Raw genomic sequence first — 26,338 nt, 5'->3', positions numbered from 1 at the left:
ATTTTCAGGCGGAATGTGAGAAGTGCTCTCTGTGACATAGCCTGGACCAGCCAAGCTCCTTCCTGTGCCCACTTTTCAGACGTGGCCAAGCCAAGCTCTTCTCTCATGGGCTGTGCAGTTCAGAGTTCTACAGCTTTAAGAATTACCTCATTTTAAATCAGCTTCACTTTCTTTTTCTGAGAGGCATTAACTGCAATGTTCCTCATTTTCTCAGCTCCCTGGTAAAGCCCACACTGACTTGCAGAGGGAATGTCCTGTCTTACTGCTGCTTTCTGCTAGAGGGCCCTGCCCCTGAGATTTCAATTTCAATGCACATTAAAAATAAAACTGGCACATCTTGGTCTGATAAAAGATCCTGTTCCATTGAAAGAATACTTTGTTTTATAGATCTATTGGTCATAATCTAGTTTTTATGGAAAGGTGGGAAGGGGGAAATAAGATCACACTCATTTTACAGAAGGAGAATCTGAGAACTGAGTCCTTTGGAATGGGGCGAGTAGCTTAATGTCTTCATAAATTAGAACAGTCATAGGAAAGAATCAAGCACAGTGCTCCTGAGTCCCCAAGGCCACCTAAAGAATTCCTGGAATTCCATCCCTGGTTTGTTCTCCTGGAAGACCTAAGGAACTCTAGCCTTTGGTCCCTCCCTCCCTCCCTTCCTTCCTTTCTCCTTTCCCTTCTCCCACTATCCACTGGGGCATTAGGATACTAAGAACTAGACTGAGTAAGTACATGAGGGAGAGTCAGGGGCAGTAGTTTACAGAATGAAAATGTTCAGGAGTGATTTCCTTAACTCGTGTAAAGATGAGGAGTACTTTTATTTCAGGAGAAGCTCAGCCTATTCCGTGTGACTTTGGAATATTTTTGTCCTTTAGGACCAAGTCTATTTATTTCTTCCTTCATGTTCTTCCGTAGGGTGACTGCCTTTCACCTCCCCACACTTGGATCATTGCGTCAGTTGACATAGTAGTTGGTCTTTCTGATTCTGAAAGTCTTCTCCCTCCAAGATGCATTTGTACTGGGAACAGACAACAGAGTCTTCTGATGTTTGCATTCTGATATTTAAAGCCTACCAAAATTTGCTTCTGCTATGCTTATCGATTGGCTTCTATCCATCAATTTGTGCAGTATGTACTTTCCTTTTGAGTTGGCTGGTCATTTTCAACTCTATTCAATAGCATTCATAGCTTACAAGCAGGATACAAGGTTCCATGTGGGCTGGTGGTAGATGTGGAGATGCATTAAAACTATATTACCTCTCATGATCACTTTTTAATGATCATGATGTCATGGACCTTGGGACAACATAGAGGGAAACAAATAATTATTGTTCCTATATCTACTGTATTCCATAAGGAAGAATGAAATACATTTTAGTGATAGAAGGACCAAAGGGATGGGATAAGGAGTGCAAAAAGAGACACAATTAATTTGACTAGTGATAACAAGGAAAGCTTCATAGAGGAGGTGATATTTGAGCTGGCTATTGAAGGATGTGTAAATGGACAGGGGATAGGGGCACACATTCTAGCTGAGCACTATGCCACGCATAGGCAAGTGAGAGTGAACATGCACGGTGTATCTGGGGGAGATGCCCAAAATACACCACACAGATCCAGTCCTTTCTTTCATGCTTTCCTCACTTGGATGCCCTCTGTCTTCATTCTCTGCTGAATCCCACCCACCCTTTAAGGGCCAGCTTCAGCTACACTGCCTTCATAAGGTGTTCTCTGGCTATGCTAGCTCATGCCACTCCTTGCAGCCTGTAGTTTAGGATTTAGCTGTAGTGTCTATGCTGTAGTTAGACCAGGGCAGACATGATTATCTTATAGTTTGGAGACCTTGCAACCTCCAAAACAGTGCTAATGATAATTGGGGCTAAACGGTTCTATGGACCCATTGACTGCTACTAACACTTTCTTTCTTCCTAAATGCAGTTTATTTCTGCTGTCTAGCCTGGGATTGTTCATGGGGTTTAGGATTTAGCTGGTTATGTTTGCCAACACATAAGGGAAATGGTTTTTCAAAGGCTTACTTGAATATTCCGCTCAGTCACAGGAGATCATAGTGCTGGCAGGAGAAGTGGAGGTCATAGTGCTGGCAGGAGGAGTGGAGGTCACTAACCTTAGCTTAAACTTCATGACTCTCTGGTCTGAAGTTTAGGAACTGGGGGGAACCCAGGTTTATCTCTATTCCATCATCTCTCAGATTACCTCTGGAGAATGACTGCTTCCTTCAAGGTCTCTTATTTTGATAGTTGGGTTCCCCAAAAGTGCTAGAAATGTAGCTGAGCAATTCTTTTTGGAGATTGGGGGTATGACTGCTTCTTCTTCTTCCTTTTTTTTTTTTTTTTTGCTTTTTAGGGCCACATTCGAGGCATATGGAAGTTCCCAGCCTAGGGGTCAAACCAGAGCTACAGCTGCGGGCCACAGCACACAGCCATAGTAATGTGGGATCTAAGCCGTGTCTGCAACTGACACCACAGCTCACGACAACGCTGGATCCTTAACCCACTGATTGAGGCCAGGGATTGAACCCACATCCTCATGGATACTAGTCAGATTCCTTTCCACTGGGCCACAAAGGGCAATCCTGGCTTCTTCTTCTTGATAAGGCTGTTTAGAAAGTGCATTAGCCTCGTTCTGCTAGAAACGGGAGCCAAGAGGATATAGCTATAAAACCACTGATTCATGTGGTTATGGAGATTGAGAAATCTCAAGATTGGTAGTCAGCAAGCTGGAGAGGTGATAATGTAGTTCTGGCCTGAGTCCAAAGGCCTGAGAACCAGGAGAGCTGATGGTACTTTCCAGTCAAAGTCCAAGTCCAAGTCCAAAGGCAATAGAAGACTGATGTCCCAGCTCAAAGACAGTCAAGCAGACAGAGTGAATTCTTCCTCACTCTGCCTTTTTGTTCCATTCAGGTTTTCAATTGATATGATGATGCCCACCCACATTGGAGGGGAGGATTAATCTGCTTTCCTCAGTCTACCAATTTTAAATATTAATCTCATCCAGAAGCACCCTCACACTCACACGAATAACATTTAACCAAATACCCAGGGACCCCATGGCACAGTTAAGGTGACATATAAAATTAATCAATGCAGAAGGATATAGAAGGAAATCTTGGCCAGAAAAAAAAAAATCTTACGAGGTTTCTGAAGTGCAGCCTGGAGAAAATGCCCCAGTGGTCTAGTCCCTATAGAAAGAGCATTTCTAACATCCCTTTGGAGAGTATGTCTACACCGCTGAGAGCCACAACGTGATGACCTGCCACGCCACATGATCATGTGTGTTTGGGCTGGTTTGGCCAGTTGTACTCTGCACAAAAGTTTCCAGGCAAAGGAACAAATAGAGGCTGAAATGCAGTCCACACTCTACATACCAAGCCAGGTGCTCGGGTGAGGGGCTGCATTTGCCTGAAGTGCTGTGTAGACTGGGGGAGGACATGCACCAGGGCTCCTCACATATATTGAGTGTGAGCAGAGGATCCATGGCATAATAAGGCATGCAAAGCCTTGGTCTTCCATACACGGGTTTGCTGGGAAGAGTCATCACTTCCAGTCATATGCAGACTCCAGCCATACACAGTCTCCAGATATGAGCCGCCTTGATTATATACCCAATAGTGCCAGAAAAATACTACTATTTTTTCTCCATGTGCTGTGATTTGAAGAAGATTAGGAAATGCCAAGGGACCTGCCTTGTCGTTCATCTGGAAAAGAGTCATTTCAGAAAGAGCACATGTTCATTTTTCTATCTAGGCACAAGCTAGGCCCAACCACAGAGTGTCTCCTTCTTTGCTTATGTGTTGAGATCTGGTGATTTGCGATCTCCAGGGAAGATGTGGGCAGAGAACCTCTGGGTCTGGGCCATCTACCGGTACCTCTGGTCATAGCTTAGTTTCCAAGGGGAGAATGCTGCCTGGAAGCCTAGATCACAATTTCGTGGCTTGAAGTCCCAGAAGGTTTGCTGTCCTGTGTGCTTTTCTCTGTCTGCACAAAAGGGAGAAGGAGGCCATGTTAAAATGAAAGGTGCTACCAGGGAATTCCAGGCCCACAAGGCACCCAGGAGAGTTATGCCGATGACACAAGGGGATGCCTCAGATCTTCCTGGTGCTGGGTAATCTAGGGCAGCGGGGTCTTGCCCTTTGCTGACTCCCTCACCTCTGTTCCATTTGGAAGCCCTTGGGCGATCAACCTCTTAGCCCAGGAGAAAGCAACAGGAGGGAATGGGGTCTTTGCACTGATTTTGACTATAGGCTGGAGGCAATATCCAGGCTCATGCCACCCGCCTTCTTTGATCCCAGCTGAGTCTCTGTTCTTTTGGTACCCTAGTAACAGCTCTGTGGCCCATGCATAGTGGTGAGTCACCTCACTAGTGTCATGTGCTTTGGTTACTTAGAGTACTGCAGACAGCCCTCCCACTGGCTGGAGGGGTCTTAGGTTTTATTTATTTATTTATTTATGCTTTGCTTTTTAGAGCCGCACCCATGGCATATGGAGGTTCCCAGGCTAGGGGTCGAATCAGAGCTACAGTGAGCAGCCTACGCCACAGCCACAGCCACACAGGATCCTAGCTGCATCTGCAACCTATACCATAGCTCATGGCAATGCCAGATCCTTAACCCACTGAGTGAGGCCAGGGATCGAACCTACTGGGACCTCGTGGTTACTAGTCGGATTCATTTCCGCTGCGCCACAACAGGAACTTGGAGTCTTAGGTTTTAAATCATATACTAACCAAATTAAAAACTGTGACTCAACTTGTCCAGAGGATCTACTTTGAGATGTCCCCATCCAGGACTCCCTGACTCAACCTTCAAATCCAGTCCTTTACAGTTGTATCTCCTTTTCTGTTGCCTCCTGCTCTCCTTCAGATCCTGGCTCCTCACTTCCTGCTTCTTCTTCCGCTTTCCTCCCCTTCTTTCCTCACTTGCCTCCTTCTTTTCCTCCTCCCTCCTTCCATCTCCTGATCACTGAGGAAGACAGGGTCCTTCTCTCTTGTTCTCCAGGACACTTGGCTTAGCTTTACATTTAAACTGACCTGTGCATTGTGTTCCTTTACAACCTTCCTACTCCTCCAACTTGTAGATGCCTCACAGAATTGGCTCTTCATAGAGTTCCCGTCATGGAGCAGTGGAGACGAATCTGACCAGGAACCATGAGGTTGCCGGTTCAATCCCTGCCCTTGCTCAGTGGGTTAAGGATCTGGCGTTGCAGTGAGCTGTGGTGTAGGTCACAGACCCGGCTCAGATCCCATGTTGCTGTGGCTGTGGGGTAGGCCGGCAGCTCTAGCTCTGATTAGACCCCTTGCCTAGGAACCTCCATATGCTGTAGGTGCCGCCCTAAAAGAAAAACAAAAACAAAAACAAAAACAAACCCCTCCAAAAACAATCGACTGTTCATTGATATCCATGGATTCCTTTGCATTTCAATATCCCATTTACTCCCATTATTTGTTATCATTTTTGTTTCTTTCCCCGAGGCTTCTGGGTTCAAACCTATCTTTCATGATTAGCTTCTTGCCTATCAGCTCAATGATTAAACGGGAACACTGACTTACAAAGTGTTGGGTTCACCTGTCCTGACGGTAGCAGAAATGAGGACCCTCAGGCAGTGACAACCCCTCACCAGATTCCCCAAACTGAAATTCCTGTCAAAGGTCAGTATTTCCCTTCCCTCTCTGCATATGTGAGAGAAGAACAAAAGGCACAGGGAACTGTGTCACTGGAGCACTGCAGATGTTCCCTCCCTACCGTGAGGGAACAAATGGGAAGTGAAATTCAGCCTGTGGAAGTTCCCCTTGTGGCTCAGCAGTAACAAGCCTGAGTAGTATCCATGAAGATTTCAGTTTGATCTCTGAACTTACTCCGTGGGCTAAAGATCCGGCATTGCCGTGAGCTGTGGTGTAGTTTGCAGACTTGGCTCAGATCCTGTGTTGCTGCGGCTGTGGTGTAGGCCAGCAGCTGTAGCTCCAACTTGACCCCTAGTCCAGGAAGCTCCATATGCTACAAGTGTGGCTCTAAAAAGCAAAAAAAAAAAAAAAAAAAAAAAAAAAAAATCAGCCTGTGTTCTACTTGCCAATCTGTGTACCTGGTGTGAGCCTGTGTCTGTGCAGGGTGAGGGGTGGGGGGCGTCTGCCTTCCAATTTCCAAACCGTGAGCGCTAGCAATGGCCCTGGATGTTAGAGAGGCTGGAGTTTCCACACTGGGACTCTTGCATATTAAGGATGGAATCAGCATCAAGAAGACCAGTTTGTGGATGGCCATGGACCTGGGAGCAGGGCTCTGTGCCTGTGTGGAAGTAGACTAAGGCCCCCAGCAACGAATTCCAAGAAACAGAGAATCCCAAGGGAACCAGCTGGCTCCTGGTTGGAATGACAAGGTACAGCAGAAGGGCTGGAACAGATAGGACAACAGGGGTAAAAAGTCAGAAGGCTTTACCTTATCAGAGTACTGCACTATGGAATAAATCGTGTTCACTGGCTCCTCCTTGGTGGGGAGCACCTGTAAAACACCCATGTTCCCCTTAGCGAGGAAGCCCAGGCAAAGTCTTGAGAGCCCCTCTCCCTACTTCTGCCCCTGCCCATCATCCCTCCCTGGTCCCAGGTTCATGAGGTGGCTTCCTCTCCCAGCCTCAGCCCTGATTCCATCCAGCTTGGGAGAGGATCGGGGCCAGGTGGGTAGCAGTTGGGCAAAAACCTCAGGAGCCAAGAGGAGGGGTATGTGTGGTTCAGACTGAGTCTCTCTTGGTCAGAATTTTAGTTTTCCATGGGCTCTACAGACCCAGCTGACCATCAGTCCAAGCATAGGGTGAGATTGACCAGGCAGACCTTAGTTTCCCCTTCACTCCTTGGAGACTTCAGGAGAGCAGCCTGGTGGAGGCACAGAGGGAGGTGATACCCATGCGGCAGCCTGATTCAGGGTGGAGATGGGCTAGGGGTGGGGGGCAGGCAGGTAAAAGGCAGGCAGGAGGGGAGGCTATAGGAGAGAGTGAATCAGTCTAAGGAAAGCAAGCTGCTGCTGCAGCCAGATCAAGAGGTCAAGTGCAAGGGGACCTCTCTCCATTCTGTGCCTTTGGAACCCCCTCAGCAACATGTTCACATGTCAGTGGCCACATAACTACCCACACCTCACATTAGGGGTTCCTTTGTTGCAGGACCCCCACAGAGAGTGCTTTATGCTTAGTCGTGATTATCATCTAACCCGGAGCCAGGCCCCTGTGAGGAAGCTTAGGGCCTCAGCCTCGAAAGGCTGCCATGGGATGACACATTTCTGTCCTTGTAGAAGGCTCATGGCATCATGTCTCTGACATGGCATTTCCTGGTCTGGCCCCTCCAGGCTCTGGCTGTGGCTGGTGTCTAAGCAACAGTGGGCAGAGGCCTGCTGCCCAAGACCTGGGAGAGGGGAAAGGTCATCTCACCTTGGACTGGGGGATTTCATCGTAGATTCTGTACTCTGCTGTCTGGGCATCTTTCGAAGCTGTGATGTATGTGTATATTGTTTTCTTTGAGTCAGCATCTGTGTCACAAACAAACAGAACCACAGTATGGGAAAGTTGGCCGAATTTTTAGTGAAGAGCTAATGTTCCCTTTTTCAGATGAAGAAATCAAACCCTCGAAGGTTAAATGACTCTCATTCTCTTGAGCTGGATGCTTGGATCCTTGACTGTCTCTTTTCTAGGGATGGATGGCTCTGGCCTCATCCGAGCTCGCTGGGGATGCTCTTCTGCTCCAGAGTCCACATTAGGATCAAGAAGTTCTCCTCAATCCCTGTGTGGACACACAGTGTAGCTCTTCCACCCAGGGTCTTACTTGGGGTCTCTGGCCCTTAGCATCGCTTAGGCCTTACATGGCTAGTTGTCTAGTTTATCAACTAGATTGATTCTCCATAGTTATACACTGTGTTGGCTTTCCTCTGGTGCATGCATCTCTTTTACCACTTCAATGTTAGACATGTCATAGATGCTCCACAAACAGCTGTTGCTTGATTGAGTCACACAGTCAAACATTGGTTAAGCTCTCTCTAGGTGCCAGGCTCTGTGTGAGGTCCCAGAGAAGTTGGCAGAAGAGGTAAATCTCTACTTTTAAGAATTCATGGCCTGGTAGAGGCACTGCTCCCAGTGTACTGCTTTTCTTTGCTCTTAATATAGAACATTTCAGGGTCAGGTTGAAAAGAGCCAGAATTCAGGGCCTTCATATTCCAGGGCACTGACATAGGCACAGATAACAGGTCTGAGCTGTGTGATATTACACCGGTCCCATGTTTCAGACTTTAGTCCTGTCCCAGCCCCTGCCTCAGATTGGGTGAGTAAGGTGGACCCTGTGCTCTCTCTCATATCATTGGCAGATGAAAACTTAGCCCCTCTTGCTTCCCAAGAGGCTGTGAGGGATTGGAGACAGATGCCTCTTTTAGGAGTCTGGCAGGTCACCCATGGCTTGAGCAGGCTATGTGACCTCTCCCCATCAGGAGGCCACTTGAGCTATGGTTCTGGCTACTTCCCTTTCCCCAGGATGCCTCCTCTGTGCCCAGCCCAGGTCCATCGATTATAAGCATAGCATCTAACATTTACTGAGTACTTATGACATACTAGGCACTGGGCCAAATATTTTATATCTTTAATTCCACTGAATCCATTTAAGAAGCACCTGCAGCACACCCTATTTTTATACATATTCTACAACTGAGAAAATGGACACTTACAGTTATAAAATAACTGGTAATTGATAAGTGGTCAAGCTGGGACATTCACCCCAGACTGTCTGCTAAGTACAAGCTTAGGCTTAACCACTCTGCTGTGAACACATCACTTCCAACTGTCATCCAGGGAAACACGTGGCTGAGAACTTACCAGGGTTCTTACCGAAGGTCTTCAAGTAGGAACCTGAAGAATCAGACCCAAAGGAGAGTCAGAAACATGGAATCAGAGGGAGAGCCTTTCTCCACCCAGGCTTGTTACCATAACTGGTGGGAAAGGAAGACTTTGGGTGGATACAGGGTGAGGATGGAGAGGAGAGTATAATGATCCTCTGGGGCCCAGGATCAGGTTTTCTGAATTGAGAATGGTTCCAATTGCAGAAAGATCCAGAGGGATACAGAAAGATCTAATAAAAACCATGGAATACAAATTTCATGTATCTCCCTTAATGACATTCCATAGGTCAACATGCAATGGAATTGTAAGTGACCCTGGAGACCTTCCAGTCCAAACCTCATTTCCCATGTGAGAACACTGAGTCAGAGAGGTAAAGACGCACACCCAATGAAGCACATCTTGTTAGGGCTAAACTTCAACCCTAGTTCTGGACCCACCATACGCTGGTGATCCCAGTAACAAATTTCACTGTTTTTTTCCCTCCTTTTTCCTTTGTATGGCCGCATCTGCGGCATATGAAAGGTGCCAGGGTAGGAATGAAATTTGAGCTGCAGCTGAGGCCTATTCCACAGCCACGGCAACACTGGATTTGAGCCATATCTGCCACCTATGCCGCAGCTTGGGGCAACGCTGGATCCTTAACCCACTGAACAGGGCCAGGGATCAAACCTGCATCATCTGGGAGAACACGTCAGGTCTTTAACCTGCTGAGCCACAGGAGGAAATCCCCAAGAAATAGATTTTGAAGACCATTCAGTGTAACATTATACAGACCCCAGGGCCATCTCTCTGGGAGATGGTGAGGTGGTGCGGTGGGGACTGTTAGGAAGGCTGATTCCCTGAAACAAAGGACATTTCCAGCCCACCCACCTTGGATAAATGACTTCAGTCCCAGGAAGAAGGAAGGTGCCTTTCCACTTTTTACCTTCTGAGAAGATCCTACCTTGTCCTCTCTTGTACATAAGACACAAAACCACTGAAGGTATGATGATTATAAACAGAGAGAGCACAGCCAGCCCACTCAGCAGCCCAGGGTGGCGAGTCTGGAGGCCCACTGCGATGTCTGGAAATGGAAGATGCAATGCAATGTGACTCACGGGGAAGAGGCCCATGAGGCTGGGCAAGCTTGTCCACACTCAGGGTCACTATCCATACTGGGTGCCCTCCAGGGGTGTGCCAATGCACCAAGGAAATTGTGCTTTCTGCTCTTAAAAATCAAGATCAGAAACCGAATCAGGGAGTCGAGCAGGGGGCTGCCTTAGAACACCCTGGAATGCCTGGCATTACCCAGAAGGCTTTGAATTCTTTTCCAGAGCTTTCAGGAGGAGAAGCCCTCCCACCCCCACCCCGGGTTCAAGCCTGGCATAAGGGAGGCACCTTCCTCTGGAGAACAAGGCCCAGATTCAAGCCTTGCAGTGGGTCAGGGTGATTTCTGAGGCTCTGGGAGAGATGGACACAGCTGGTTACCTGCACAGAGCTGCTGGGCAGAGATGGAGTCAGAATTGTTGCTGACAGGGTTCCAGGCTGTACATGTGTAAGTCAGGTGTTGGTTGTCAGGGGTCTGGAAGATTTGAAGGACATTGCCCTCTCTGCCCAGGTGACTCCAACTGTATGTCACATTCTTTTCTTCTTTCTCCACAGAGCATGTCAGTGTGACATTACAGGTGCCATTCATAGATGTCATTAAACTCTGAGTAATTTTTGGCTTCCCAAGCCGACCTGTGAGGGGAACATACATGGACAAGGGGTAAGCTAAAGCTGGAGCTGGCCTGTAACCGCGTGTGGAAAATCTTCATGATGTTGTGAAAAACTTACAATGAAATAAAGTATATTAAAACACAATGGTAATAGAGACTCAAAACTAATCATTTTCTAATTTGGGGGGACACTTTACTACTGTCTGTGGTCTAGAGGTTATTTCTGTCTACTGTGTACATCCTTTGTAATGATGTACAAAATCTTTCCAACACTGTGGGTCTTAAAATAAGCCAGGGTGGGAGTATTTACACCAGAGAAATTGGCAAATGCAACAAACTAGGGCATGATTTACTGCTTAGTTTCTGCTCCAGACTTAAGAAAACAGTGGAGGAGGTCAGTCACGGGGCTCTTGACCACGGGAAGGGGTGGGGCTCGGGTGCAGGGACCGTGACGTGGAGGGGAAGGACTTGAGTCCTGGTTTGTTTGGCTGACTGCGCCCACTTGCGGAAATGGCACCACGGCCACGTGGGCGCGTCGCGTTGCTGATGGTGGGCGGGTCGCTGATGGTGGGCGGGTTGCTGATGGTGGGCGGGTCGCTGATCGTGGGCGGTGTAGACTTCACAGGACGGCAGCTCTACAGTGTGCACCCCCATGGGTCCTACAGCTGTCTACCCTTCGTGGCCCTAGGCTCGGGCCAAGATGTGCCCTGGCAGTGCTAGATTGGTTCCAGCCGAACATGACGGTGAGCGACACCTGTCCCCCACTCCGCAGTGCATTGGTGGGAAGCTGGGGAGCTGAGGAAACGCAGAGATACCCTGGCCTAATCAGGAGGTCAGGAAAAGCATTTTGGAGGTGACGACTGAGTGCAGAAGGAGGAGCCAGTGGAGTGAGGGTGGAGAAGTGCAATTCCAACAGACCACTGTCAATGCCAAAGCTTGGACTGCATGGAGAGGTCAAAACTCAGAGAGGACCATTTGGAGCTAAGGGAGGAGAGAACAACAGATCCAGCCAGTATCGCTTTGCCCCTGGGACCACAGCTGTCTTGTCCCAGACAGTGATGCCGCTGACCCTGGAGCTGGTGGAAGAAAGTGTGCAGGCCATGGATGTGGAGTGAAATAGGCCTACGCTTACTTGGAACAAGGAACAAGGAGGAATAAACCCAGAAAACACCACCACCACCACCACCACCAACAACAACAACAAAAAAGAAAACAGTGGAGGAAAGGGTACTAAAGCAGATTAAACTAAACAGTGCGTCCTGTCTGTAGCCATTACATTGGGACTAGCACACAGAAAAATCAGAAATATTCTTCCAGTGCTTGAAAATCATTATCCAGTTCAGCAAAGGAGTTGCTCACATCATGGATGAAGAAATGAAATTCCAATATACATATCTTCGTTGAATCACTTTTTTCTTATTAGTGAACTTAAATGAAAATATCAATCAATATTCACATTGGTTGCATTTATCCATTCCTCATGTTGGTTCATTCATCAGTCGTAACCATACACTGGCTAGGGACATAAATGCTCAGCAAAAACCAGTGAAAGCATTCAGTCAGAACAATTGGCTCATTCTGTGAGAACAAATGGAATTTACAATAAAGACTATTGTTTATTATCACTTGTGCAATTGTGTGCCACATCATCTTTATGTCAGTAAAATTTATAATGTGTACACATGCGCACACACATCATTAAGAACTAGTTGAGGAGTTCCTGCTGTGGTACAGTGGGTTAAGAATCCGACTGCAGCAGCCTGCGTCGAGGTGGAGGTGAGGGTCTGAACCCCAGCCCAGTGCAGTGGGTTAAAGGATCCAGAATTGCTGCAGCTATGGTGTAGGTGACTGTGACTCGGATTCAGTGCCTGACTCGGGAACTTCCATGTGCTTTGGGTGCAGCCAAAGTTAAACAAAACAAAACAAAAAACCCCCAAAAAACCAGTTGAACAGTTGAACATTTATCAGCATATTACTGCAATGAACAATCTTTAAACCTTTTTGAGGGGCTCTGTTTTCTAGTGAATGTGTCTTTTCTTTAAGTTTTCTGGCTTGTTTTGTGTTAACGTGCTCAAGGTGAAAAGTTAAAACCTCTTTAAAAGTTTATTTTTTTAAATTAAAAAATTTTTAAAAAATTTTTTAGGGCCGCACTTGAGGCATATGGAGGTTCCCAGGCTAGGGGTCAAACCAGAGCTGTAGCCGCCAGCCTACACCAGAGCCACAGCAACGCCAGATCTGAGCTGCGTCTGTGACCTACACCACAGCTCACGGCAACACCAGATCCTTAATCAACTGAGCGCAGCCAGGGATGGAACCTGCAACCTCATGGTTCCTAGTCTGATTTGTTTCCTCTGCGCCATGACGGGAACTCCCTAAAGGTTTACTTTAAAAAATGTTTTTACTAAAGCAATCAAAATGTAAACTATAGAAGTTGTAGGTAGTAAAATTTACCAAAAAACAATTATATATAAGTTGAGGGAATAGCTAGATCTGAAGCTGGAGAAGGAAAGATTTTTACCAGGAGATAGGAAAAGAACCACCTTCCGAGTTAAGTTTAGTTCACTCTTGGCAAAGCTGCTGCGATATGGTTTGTTCCTCCCACTATTGCTCTGTGAGGGAGGGATCAAAGGAAGGAACCTAACTTTCTAATTAATGCAGAGTCTCTAAAGGCGATGAATTCAGCAGTGTAAATATAGGAACCCTTGGAGTTCCCAGTGGTAACAAACCTGACTAGAGTCCATGAAGATGCAGGTTTGATCCCTGTCCCTACTCAGTGGGTTAAAGGATCCAGCATTGCCATGAACTGCGGTGTAGGTCTCAGATGCATCTGGGATCCTGTGTTTCTGTGGCTGTGGTGTAGGCCAGCAGCTGCGGCTCTGATTCAACCCCTAGCCTGGGAACTTCCATATGCCACCCTAAGACAATATATCTATATCTCTATCTGTATCCCCTTTGTCTGTACCTGCAAGGGAGTAGAACGTGGGAAGCAAGGGCTCTAAAATTTTCGAACCTAATGAGAAATTTGGGTCGTAAGAGTCTCTTACACGGAAACATTCCAGGTCAGAATTAGTGATGACTTGGCAAACAAACTTCTAGATGTGTTTGGGGTGAAGACCTTGATTAGCTGCGACAGTGATAGATACAGACACGTATAGCGAAAAGCGAACCAAATTGTGTGTTTCTTCAGACACTTGATTTATAAGAATATTTAAGTCTCAGTTTGTTGTTCACTTATTTTTAAAAAGACTTTTTTTTTTTTGTGGGTGTCATGGTGGGGGATAATGATAAAGGGAAGGCTCCCATTTCATTTTTCTCAGCAGCAACAGAGATGTTACCCATGCAAAGCTGAGGGGTAGAGGTCAGAGTTGGGCTGACAGGCCTTCACCTTCCCAAGAGTGTGGAGGCCATTGGAGACCCAGTCAGAATCCAGGCTCCACTGTACTGTAACTATGGAAAGGTGCAGAAGGTACACAGCTTCATGTAGCTTTAGTTCCCTCAGTCATGACATGGGGACAACAATTTTCTCCAGCTAAGATGGTTGTGAGGATTAAATGAGCTGGTATATATAAGGACCACTCCTCTATCTATCTATTATCTATCTATCTATCTATCTGTCTATCTATCTATCATCAATCATAATCATCAGTCTACCTATCTATGCTAATATATACTTTACTTTCCTATTGAAGAGACAGAATAAACTGGCAAGAGTGGTTGCCTCTGAGAAGGGAGCATTGTATTTCATTGTATTATGTGTTGCTTTGTTTGTGCATATTGCCTAAATGTGCATAACCTTTATATATTTAAGAAAATTAGGTGGTAGAATGCTAGATACATAGGTAGTGTTCTATAAATATCAGCTTCTTTCTCTTTTCTCAGGTAAATATCCCCAAAGTACAGATTTTGTTGTGTGGGCTTTCTCTAAGATTTTACAGTAGTTTTGCCCTAATTACAGATGGAATAACACCTCTTAAAGATTGAATGGGTACAACTAAACATATAAAGGAATGAAAACAAACATCGTAAAATTGAATGCCCTCTTTAATTTCTCAAAGTGCTTGAATGAGTCAGATATTTTCTGAACTGTTTACACTTGGCTATGGTTCTTTGACTCTGTCACTTATGCCCAATTAAGAGCCTTCTTCATCTAGGAAATCTTTCATAACTAGAATTTACAAGGGGCCTTAGGGTTAAAAAAATAATGACTGCTAGTTATTGAGCATCTACTTTAAGACATGCACTGTACTAGGAGCTCAACTAACACTATCTCATTTAACCCCACCTATAACAATTTACATTTTATAGATAAGGAAATTTAGGACCAGAGAAGGTAAATGACTTGTCCAAGGTCACACAGCTGGCAAGAGTTCTAATTCCAACATTAATGCTCTTTTGGTATGCCTTCCAGCCAGATACAGCCTGATTCATTTACGCTATATTCATTGAGCATTTACAATTGTTAGGCACTGTATTAGGCCCCTGAGATTATGATTAATTCATTCTTTTATTCAACAAATACCCTTGCAGCTCCTACTATGTGCCTGGCAAAGTGGGTGCTGCAAAAGTGTTTGCTGAGGTACTTGCAAAGGTGCATGTTGAGTCTATAGTGACAAATTCCATATACAAGTCTCTACATTTATGGAGCTTGAATTTGAGTAGATTAGCTATATATCTGAATTGTATCTAACAGTCACATTTTTCTGTTTTTCCGCTGTGGGGCAGATGGATGGTCAAAACCTTGAGACATAGCTCAAATATTCTCCATGCTAGAAATCATTGCCAGAATAAAACGTGAATCACTTATGTGATTTTAATTTTCTAATGGCCACATTAAAAATAGTGAAAATAGGGGGTTCCCACTGTGGTTCAGTGAAAACCAACCCAATTAGTATCATGAGGATGTGTGCCCAGTGGATTAAGGATCTGGTGTTGCTGTGAGCTGTGGTGTAGGTCGCAGATGCAGCTCGGATCCTGTGTTGTTGTGGCTGTGGTGCAGGCCAGCAGCTGCAGCTCCGATTCAACCCCTAGCCTGGGAACTTCCATATGCCACAGGTACAGCTCGAAAAAGACAAAAAAAAGAAAGAAAGAAAGAAAAAAAAAGTGGAAATAAACAGGTGATGTAATAAAGTATTTTATTTAACTCAGTATATCTAAAATGTTACCTTAACCTGTAACCAATATAAAAATAATTAATGGGTTACTTTTTTGGTGCTGAGACTTTGAAATATAGCCTATATTTTACACCCATAGCACATCTCAATTTGTACTCACCATATTTCAAATATTTAAGCGCTACACATGGCTAGTGCCTACCATATTGGACTGGGCAGTTCTAGATTAGCACTTCTCAAACTTAAGGATACATAGGAATGGAATGGTTCAGAGAGAATGTTAGAACACAGATCCCTGGGCTTCCCCACCAAAGGTAAGGATGGGGGCCTGAGAATAAGCATTTCCAATAAATTCCCAGGTGCTGCCGATGTTGCCAGTGCACAGACCACATTTTGAAGATCCCTGCATAACACACAATGCACATCTCCCAGTGAACTGTGGCGGTTTTAATGATGATAATAGTACTAATATTTTAACTCTTAAAAATATTTTGCATTAGATACTGGAGAAATTAAAATTAAAACCAAAATGAAATATTACTGCACGTTCTCGGAATGGCCAAAAGAATAGTGATAACATCAAATGCTGGTGAGGATATGGAGATACCGGATTATTCATACTTTTTTTTTTTTTTTTTTTAGTGGGAATGTAAACATAATACTCTTAAAGCTAAACATGACTTTTAAAGGTCCTGGAGAGAGCTCTCAAGCCATGAAAAGACATGAAGAGAACTTAAATGCATATTACCAAGTGGAGGAAGCCAACCTGAAACAGTTACATATTGTGTGATTCCAGCTCCAGGACATTATGAAAAAGACAAAACTATGGAGGCAATAAAAAGATTGCCAGCAGTTGGGGTGGGAGGAGGGGCAGCAGATGAAAAAGCAGAACACAGGGGATTTTTAGGGCAGTGAAACTCTTCTGAATGATACTATAATAGTGGATAAATGTCATCATATATTTGTCATTACCCGTAGAATATAAAACACCAGGAACGAACCCTAATGCCAACGATGGACATTGGATGATAATGAGGTACCAGTGTACCTTACCAATTGTAATAAATGTATCCTTCTGGTGGGGGATGTAGATGATGGAGGAGTTTGTGCATGTTGTGGGGGCAGGGCACATGTGGGAACTCCCGTATTCTCTACTCTGTTTTTTTTTTTATGAACCTTGAGCTGCTCTAAAAAATAGAATCTACTTAAAAGGGAAAAAAAAAGTTCTGAAGTTGAGGAGTGGTGATAATCGCACAACAATGTGAATGTACTTAATGTCGCTGAACTTTATACTTAAAGATGATTAACGTGCTAATGGTTTGTTATGTATATTTTATCAGCACAAAAATTTTAAAAAAAGAAAAATGGACTTACCGAATGATTTCATTCTTGGGCATTTATCTTAAAGAAACAAAAGCTTATTTCATGCAGAAACTTATACACAAATGTTCAGAGCAGCTTATTTGTAATAGCCCCCGAACTAGAAACAACTAAAATCTCCCTAAGTTCATCTATACCATGAAATACTATCTAGCAATAAAAATATATAACCTATTGATGTTTTAATAATTTTGAGAACAAAAAAATGATGCTGTTGAAAAAAGCCAATCCCTAGAGCATGCATACTGCATGAGTCTATGTATGTGATATAGGTGAAATAATGTAATTTTAGATATGAAGAATGGATGACTGTCTTCCAGGAGTTTGGGAGGGGAAAGGCGGTGGTAATGAGTGACTGTGAACGGATGAAGGAATCTCGTGATATTAAGATATAGTTAAGTATCTTGCTTATGGCAGTGGTTACGTGAAGCTATGTATGTGAATAAGTTGTACGGACCTACACGCATACATATAAATGAGTGCCTATATAACCGGTGAAATCTAAGTTCTATACATTGTACCAATACTGATTTCCTGCTTTTGATATCGTGCTAAAGTTACGTAAGATGCTACCATTGGGGGAGGCTGGGTGAAATGCACACAGACCCTCTCTATACATTTCTTTAAATCTTTCTATGCATCTATAATTATATCAAAATTAAAAGGGTTTTAATACACAGTCTTACTTGAGCCTCGCAATTACTATGGGAAGTAAATAGTATGATTATTCACATTTTATGGGAAAGTTTTATGGGAAAACAAGGCCCACGAGAAGCGTATATAGCTAAAAGCAAGCAAAGCCACATTCTCTTTATAAGTATTGATATATTCGTGTAAGTATTTATGAGTACACAAAGATTAGGGAACCCAGTTGTCAGAAAGAGTGGTGTTCTTTAGATAGCAAATCACAGAGTAAAAAAAAAAAAAAAAAAAAAGCCCTCTGTCTTCCCACAACTTACGATAGACTTGAAGGTTGTAGCACTTAGTGATGGTGGTGACCTTTTCAAGGCTCTTTACAGTAATGTCAGCTTTGTAGATCCCTGAATCTTCCATCCTCAGATTTCTGAGCTCCAGGTTGTAGTTCAGACCTGAGACATTTAGTCGGTCATAGTAATTTTGGTGGGTTACAGTAATCATTGTTCCTGAGTTTCCTGGTACTACAACAGCGACAGATGTTTTGGAATGCCAGGAAATACTTTTAACTTCTTCTGATTTGAGGATACTTAAGGAGAAAGTCACTGACTCCCCCAGAATCCCATTTACCATAGTGATGTCTGTGTTGCTTCCAACTGCTCCCAGACCTAGGACATAAATAGAAAATCATAACTTGTTGCATTTTTTGACTTCCCTGTTTCCCCAGGCCTGAGTTTATCCAAGGAGGAGCTCATCCAATTTCTTGGGGAGATCTCTCTTTTTTTTAAGCATTTTACTCTAGATAGATTTAATATGTTCTGGTGGCTAAATTTTCTAAAAGATTCTCATTCAAAAACTAAGTTTCCCAGTGAATTTTAAGCGATCCATGCCATTAAAACATATTTATCTAGATGTATAGACTGAGGGCCAAATGGAATTTGAGAGATGAAGGCCAAAAATCTCCACAAGGTCTGAGATATTAAATATTCTTTCTTTCCCAAGATCAATTGCCAAGTGGTGGATGAGCTGAGACAAGCGCCTCTGATGGCTACTGTGATCTTTGCAAAAAGAAAGATACGTTTATGCCTCTATTCCTAGAAGGTATAGGCAGAGAACACTCTAGAGGTTCTGGAATAAATGTCCTCTAAGTTAAAAGAATGGGTGTGTGTATGTGTATAACTATATCACTTTTTCGTATGGCAGAAATTATCACAACATTGCATATCAATTATTCTTCAATAAAACTTGAAAAAATGAAAAAAATCTCCCTGAACTGGTGATTTGGGGGAGTCTTTTTTGTTCACCGCTATATCCCCAATCTTTAGACAAGTGCTTGACACACAATGGGTGCTAAATAAATGTTCGTGGGAAGAATTAATAAATGGAATTCACTTATGTGTTGCCTAGGATCTCTTGGAGCAGCTTCTGAAGTAAGCCAAGTTTATTTTTATGCCTGTTCTTTTTTTTTTTTTGTCTTTTTTTGCCTTTTCTTGAGCCACTCCCACAGCATATGGAGGTTCCCAGGCTAGGGGTCGAATCGGAGCTGTAGCCACCGGCCTACACCACAGCCACAGCAATGCGGGATCCGAGCTGCGTCTGTGACCCACACCACAGCTCAAGGCAGCACCAGATCCTTAACCCACTGCCAGGGATCGAACCCACAACCTCACGGTTCCCAGTTGAATTCATTAACCACTGCACCACACGGGGAACTCCAAGCCAAGTTTATTTCTTAATTCCAACATTTATGAATAAGTGGATGTATTTATTCAAGGTCAGCTTTGTTTCAGATACTATGGCAGGTATCTATTAATTTAATTATAATACAAATGGTTTTTGAGCATCCACTCTGTTAAGCATGATGTAAGGAGCTGGGGTACAATGGTGAGTAAAATCAGAGATAGTTCCCGCTCTCTAGGACAAAGCAGTTAAAGGAAGAGAACAATGTTGATTAGATAACTATGAATTGTATAAGTATTGTGGCACTTTGAGAGAAAATTTTGGAAGGGAATTTGATTTGTTCTGGGAATTCAGGAATTTTTTTGGCAAAAGCTGAAGGCTGTGCTTTTAAAATCTAACATGGGGAAAAAAATGAAAGGTTTATTTTCTTCTATCATCTTACAAAGGTAAATTGATTTAATACACAAGGTGTAAAATGAGAGGCGATGCAAATATAAGGTGTTAGCATCTCTTCATCCTCTTCTTTCATTACTCTGTTATTCTCACTGAGCTCTATTTAGTGTGAAATAGTGTTTTGAGCCAGCATGTATGATAGTCAAAATATTTAAGAAACAAGAGTCACGGACACTGACCAATCAGTAAGGGCTTCAGCTGTAAATAATAATGGGACCAGGCTGCATGTAAGCCCCTCAAAGCACATAAGTGGGTTTAGGCTGACCCTAAAGTTTATCCAGGGCTTGGCAGGGCAAGAATAAAGGTCATTTCGAAGTGTCAGAAAAGCAAAGGGATTTCTTACCTGATGGTGCCGTCTCACTATGGCCACCCTTGCCCTCCAGCCCAGTAACTCCTGGATGAGCCAGGGACTACTAATACACACCTCTTTCTTTTAAAATATTCAAGATTTTCCCTTTGGAGGAATATCTCAGGCAAGGACTGGCGATTTAGTTGGGGTGAGCTAAATACAGTAAGTAAGAGGCCCTAGGGAAGGGGAGCCTAAGGACCCTTATTTACAAATGTTCAGTAAATACTAAGTGCCAGATGCTGTGTTAGGAACTCTGGGATGAATAGGACATGGTGGCAGCCCTGAGGAGCTCATAGTCCAGAGAATAAGACACTTGTATACAGTAAACAACAACGCAATGTGACAGGTGCTAAATGGTAAAAGCAAAAGGAACAAAGCACTGGGGGAATGGAAGGAGAGACTAAGCTTGACTTCGGTGGCAGGAATCAGAAATTCCTGGAACATTAATTCTCCCCAGATAAACTCTTCCACCAGGCTGATGAGGTCTGGTAGAGGGGCACTTGGATTGTCCAAGCCTGGATCCTTGGATGTCCCAGACTGGACATGTGACTTCCACCATGGTACAGAGCCTTGAGCTCAGAAGGACCTGAACTTAATTTAACGCTGAGGAGTCACTTTGAACTTCTTAATGTTATTTGAACAAGGGCTCTCATATTTTCATGTTGTACTGGGTTCTGCAAAGGATGCCAGATCTTCCGTGTCTCATGAGGCTTTTTTTTTTTTTGACGTCAGACCCTCATGCCTAATTTCCATTCTGTTCTTTGGAGTCAGTGTGGGAAGATGGAAAGGGTGTGGGTTCCATATACTCATAACTCTGGTGGTTTCCCTCATCAAATCCCAGGAAGTGGTGGGCTGCTCGCTAAGGCAGAGACCTTAATAGGAGGGCAGTAACAAAATGGTTGGTGTGTGGTGTTGTTTTTCAAGTAAGTCTTTTTTCCTTGTAGCAAGTCATTCAGGAAGTGTTGCTGGGGTATCAAAGGGTGAGGCAGTGCTGGTGGCAGATAGGCAAAGCTGGGGGAAGCCCTGCTGCTATTTTGTGCTGTGGTGTTGGTGAGAATTCTGGGTGTGCTGAGAAGAGACAGAGGGCTTGCACAGGCGTAATACGCACCTTTGAACACTCCAACTGAAGTCTGAGAGAGAGAGAGAGCTGCAAAACCATAGTGTGTAGTGGAAAGATAAGGTGGTTGAAGACATAGGTACTAGGACTCCTCCTTATGAGCTGGGGAACCTTAATAAAGGCACAAGACTTTTCTAAGTCTCAGTACCTTCATCATAGAATGGAAATAATAACTATGAAATTTCCCTAATTAGTGATTAGAAAATTGGGTATAATATGAGTGGAAATGCTTTGTTAATCATCAAAGCAAAATAAATGTTAGTTATTTCTGAAGTTATTAATGGCAATGATTCTCCTCCCCCTCTTCATCCTTTTTTGTGTCATATGGAAGTTCCCAGGCTAGGGGGTCAAATCCGAGCTGCCGCTGCCCGCACCACCATGGCAACGCATGTGTCTTTAACCCTCTGAGCAAGGCCAGGGATCGAATCTGCATCCTCATGGATACTAGTCAGGTTCATAACCTTCTAAGCCACAATGGGAACTCCTCCTCCTCCTCATCTTAATAATTAATACATGCCTTTTAGGACTTCTCTAGTCCATCTCTATCATGACTTTGGTGATAACAGGGCCGTACTGAAGAATATGTAAGGAGCCACTATTAAGGGCTAATTCAATTAAATCCCAGAGATTGTTTGTTTTTGTCTTTTTATCTTTTTAGGGCTACACTTGAGGCATATGGAGGGTCCCAGGCTAGGGATCGAATCTGAGCTGTAGCCACTGGCCTACACCACAGCCACAGCAACATCAGATCTGAGCCGCATCTGCGACCTCCTCCACAGCTCATGGCAAAGCCGGATCCTTAACCCACTGAGTGAGGCCAGGGATCGAACCAGCAACCTCATGGTTCCAAGTCGCCTTCGTTTCCACTGCGCCATGACAGGAACTCTTCCAGATAGTTTTTGATGTCACTTTACTTGGTGGACTTTATTCTTCTTTTAACTTCAGGGTTTTTTTTTTCTTTTTTTTCTTTTAATTTTTTTTAAAGAATCTCCATATCAACCAACTCCTATATTTTTCTGGGTGCTGAGAGGACACAAACATTATGCTATTGTTGAAGGAGACCTTAAGAAAACCCAATTTCAGAGAGAACTTGTGGTACAAAAATGTCTTAAGGACTTACTATGAAAAGCACTACGCAAGTCTATGACCAAGAGAAATTCCCTGTCTTTTTCAGAAATTTTGGGCTGAAGACATAGGTACTAGGACTCCTCCTTATGAGGTTAGGGAAATAAGACACATATAACTTTCCTTTGCAATATGAGGTGGTAAAGGATATATAGTCAAGTGAATGGTAGATAGAGTAAAGTTCAGTAGGAATGCAAAGAAGGGAGAGTCCACTTTGAGCTTCAGTGGTTAGAGAAATCTTTCTAGAGAAAATAGAATTTGAGAAGGACCTTGAAGAGTGAGCAGAATTTTATTGGATAGAAAGGGAAAGGATGGGTGTCTTGGGTCCTTAGGTCTGAATAAAAGTTTAGAAGGAGGAGAATGTGGGACATAGGTTGAATAAGAATACACTTGCATAACAGAGTAGAGAGAGATAAGGCTGGAGATATAAATTAGATTTATATTTGAGACAGCCTTATGCTTGAAATCTAAACCACAGGCAGAGGGGAGCTATTACAGTTTTCGAGACTGAAGATTAAAATGGAAGTTCCTGTCATGGTTCAGTGGTAATGAACCTGACTAATATCCATGAGGACTTGGGTTCAATTCCTGGCCTTGCCAGGATTAAGGATCTGATGTTGCTATGAGCTGTGGTATAGACGTGGATCCCACGTTGCTGTGGCTGTGGTGTAGGTTGTCAGCTATAGCTCCAATTGGACCCCTAGCCTGAGAACTTCCATATGCCATGGGTGTGGCACCCCCCAAAAAAGATTAAAATGATATTTTAAGGTCAAATAATATGATAATGAAATGTAGTAAGAACGAGAGGAACAAGGAGCTGGGCTTGAGAGACCATTTTGGAGGCTATTATAACCATCTGAACATAAGCCAGTGGATGATAATGAGATGGAAAGGAAGGGCTGAATTTGAGAGATAGCACAAAGAAAGACGAGGAATAAAGAGGCATCTAATAAAATTCAACCGTTCAACAATATATTCTGAGCACCAATTTCATGTCAATGAGAAAACTAATAGCTACTGGAAAACAAAGTTTTTGCTGGAAAGAGGTCAAAAAGAGAAGATAGATTTAGAGTTAGAAATGTTGAATGTGAGATGATGGTGGACCATCTGAGTAAGCTGTTGGAAAGATCAAAAGTAAGGAAAGATAATAAGTTTGAAGCATTGTTTGGGGGGCTTTGGCAGAATCTGCTAGTTGTTTTCCAATATTTGCTATCTCCTCCATTCTTTTTTTTTTGTCTTTTTGTTGTTGTTGTTGTTGTTGTTGTTGTTGTTGCTATTTCTTGGGCTGCTCCCACGGCATATGGAGGTTCCCAGGCTAGGGGTTGAATCGGAGCTGTAGCCACCGGCCTACGCCAGAGCCACAGCAACGCGGAATCCGAGCCGCATCTGCAACCTACACCACAGCTCACGGCAATGCCAGATCGTTAACCCACTGAGCAAGGGCAGGGACCAAACCCGCAACCTCATGGTTCCTAGTCGGATTCGTTAACCACTGTGCCACGACGGGAACTCCTCCTCCATTCTTAGTAACAGAATCTGTAATTTTTGGCAGGGCATATGGCCAGAATAAAGACTATACTGCCCAGCCTTCTGTCATCTCAGCTTGGTCATGTGACTAAGTTCAGATCAATGGGATAAAGGTGGAAGTGTTTTATTGACTTTTATGTCTTTAAAAACAGGATAATTTACTTTCTACATCTTTCCCTTGCTTTTTACAGGCTGGAATACTATGACAGCTGGGTCTCAGACATTTTAAATCAAGAAGAGGAAGCCAAATAGTGAGAATTTTGGAGTAGGAAGATTGAAAAAATGTGGATCCTTGATGACCTTGTGGACTATTCTACCAATGGAACTACCAACGCAGGTCATTTTACATGAGCAGGAAATAAACTTCTTTAAGCCACCCTTATTTTTGAGTCTCTAAGTTGCCATCAAACTGAAATCCAAGTGGCTTAGGAATCATCTATGATGAGGAGGTGATTGAAGAAGAGAAGGAATTGGCTGAAGTCCAAGGCTGAGCCTTATGAACTACGCTCATAGGTCTAGAAAAGGCACCATCAGAAGAAACTGAATAGACCAAGTGGCCAGAGTGGCAGGAGAGGCACCAAGGGTGGACATATCACGGAACCCAAAAGGAGAAAGAATCTTAAGAAGGGGCTGTCACTGATGTCTAATGATTCAGCATCTTCACTTGAGATAAACACCAAAAGTGGCCCCTAGATTTGACCACTGGGAAGTTATTGATAGCCTTTGAGAATGTCGTGCAAGATAAAATGATTTAAATGGAGGCCAGAATGTAGAGGATTAAAGATAGAATAGGTGGTAAGGAAGTGAAGAACCTTGACAGTGAAAGAAAGGCTGTAAAATAGAACCACAGCTAGAAGGTCAAGTAAACTAATTTATTTGATTTTGTTTTAAAATAGAAGATACTGTTGGGGAAGGGTGGTAGGAAGGGAGAGAAAATAGGGAGTTCCATGGTCATGCCTGCCTTAAATTAGGTGCTCCTACTCACAGACTTCTGTCTTTCTCTCTCATAGTACTTGCTGACCCTGGCTGGTAGTCAAGAATCCATGTGCCTGGTTCTGGAACCTGTGAATCACTTGAACCCAGGGACCTTGCCCTCAAATCCCTAGCACCATCACAGTGAGAGATACAGAGGTGACTAGTGCTTGTGTGGAACAAAAGATGGAAAGAAAATGGTGGGCAGTGAATGGTACAAGTTTTCTATCAAAGGAAAGTCATGCCTTCATCTGAAGTGGAAGGTAAATAGGAAAGGATGAGTGAAAGGATAAGGGTATTTTGAAGTATTGTTGGGGGTGGGGAGAGAAGAGAGACTGCTCTTGGTCAGGTGGAAGAAACACAGGTTTGAGCCAAACGGGCTTGTATTTAAGTTTAATTCTTAACGTTTACCAAGGTTCTCATCTTACTTTAATATAGGATAGGATATAATAATGCTAGCCTCATAAAATTGTTGTAAGGGCACATGGAAGGTGCTTAACACATAGTGGATATTTTGCAGTAGAGAGGATAAAATAGTAGACAGTCATCCTTGATGGCCTTCGTCTCTCATAATGTAGGAGGTGAGATGAGGCAAGTGTGGGTCCAGTTAGGATGTATAAAGTTTAGGGGCCCAGGTTTTGAATCTTGGTATATTTGAACTGGATATATTATCTTGAAAAAAATATTGAAATTATCTGATTTTCAGGTTCCTCACTTCTAAAATGTGGATAATTAATGAAGATAGAGCACTTAGCACAATGCCTGGCACATAAAAATGGTCATTGCTATTATTATTTTGGTGACTGTAAACATTTTGAGGAAATACTACTCTAGGGAACTCCCTGGGGAGTTAACAAGAGATTGGTTTAGGGGATGAAGGAATTGCCGAGCAGCCTTGGGAGTCCAGAGAAGAAATGATGTTCCGCATTTATAGCATCTTCCCATGAGTGTGATTCATAGCCAGACCACAGGGGGGAAGGGTAGGAGAAAGGCAATACTTCTGGAAGAGAAGCAAAGCAAAAAAGGCTGGAACCCTGCGGTGTGGTCCTGAATGGAAAAAAAAAGAATAGTAGTTTTGGTGAAGAGGGAATCTGAGGGGCAGGTGACACCGAACTGGACAGAGTGCACAGTGGACAGACTAGTCATGGGAGCTGGGTTTCTTCTCCTGGAAGGGCAGCTGGGTCCCTTCTCCAGCCTAGTATATTTTTCCATGTATTAGGTGATAACTCCTGTTACCATAGATAAACCCATGCATTTGGGTGGAGTTTGCAAATGTATATTTCATGATAAGGTAGCTTCCAAAACCCACTAACTGGAAGAGGGCAATAGGGAACATGAGAATAAGAAATGTGTTTGGGAGAAAAAAAAGAGTCAGAAACTTCATCTGGGTTAGAAATATTGATGGGGTCAGAGGACTTT

At 43.7% G+C, this 26,338-nt stretch overlaps 1 protein-coding gene across 6 annotated transcripts in view; it reads right to left on the bottom strand.

Annotated features, from left to right (window-relative positions):
• Positions 1-799: 799 nt before the first annotated feature.
• Positions 800-26,338, bottom strand: part of LOC125129451 (SLAM family member 5-like) — a 32,702-nt gene continuing 7,163 nt past the window's right edge. The window contains exons 2-9 of one of the 6 annotated variants that reach the window (XR_007135476.1): positions 18,023-18,364; positions 10,343-10,594; positions 9,819-9,938; positions 8,852-8,884; positions 7,424-7,521; positions 6,445-6,507; positions 2,036-3,994; positions 800-1,295 (exon numbers count right to left, since the gene is read on the bottom strand). Coding sequence is in view for 3 of the 6 variants with exons in the window: in XM_047784148.1 (XP_047640104.1) it covers positions 3,932-3,994; positions 6,445-6,507; positions 7,424-7,521; positions 8,852-8,884; positions 9,801-9,938; positions 10,343-10,594; positions 18,023-18,364 (989 nt within the window). In the remaining 3 variants the exon portion in view is untranslated. Of the gene's footprint in view, positions 3,995-6,094; positions 6,400-6,444; positions 6,508-7,423; positions 7,522-8,851; positions 8,885-9,745; positions 9,939-10,342; positions 10,595-18,022; positions 18,365-26,338 lie in introns of those variants that run through there. The other 5 variants (XM_047784149.1, XR_007135477.1, XM_047784148.1 and 2 more) reach the window with 5 other exon arrangements.

Source organism: Phacochoerus africanus, chromosome 6 (assembly GCF_016906955.1).
Source record: "Phacochoerus africanus isolate WHEZ1 chromosome 6, ROS_Pafr_v1, whole genome shotgun sequence".
In the NCBI taxonomy this organism is placed as follows: Eukaryota; Metazoa; Chordata; class Mammalia; order Artiodactyla; family Suidae; genus Phacochoerus; species Phacochoerus africanus.
This window is presented reverse-complemented; position numbering and strand designations above follow the sequence as displayed.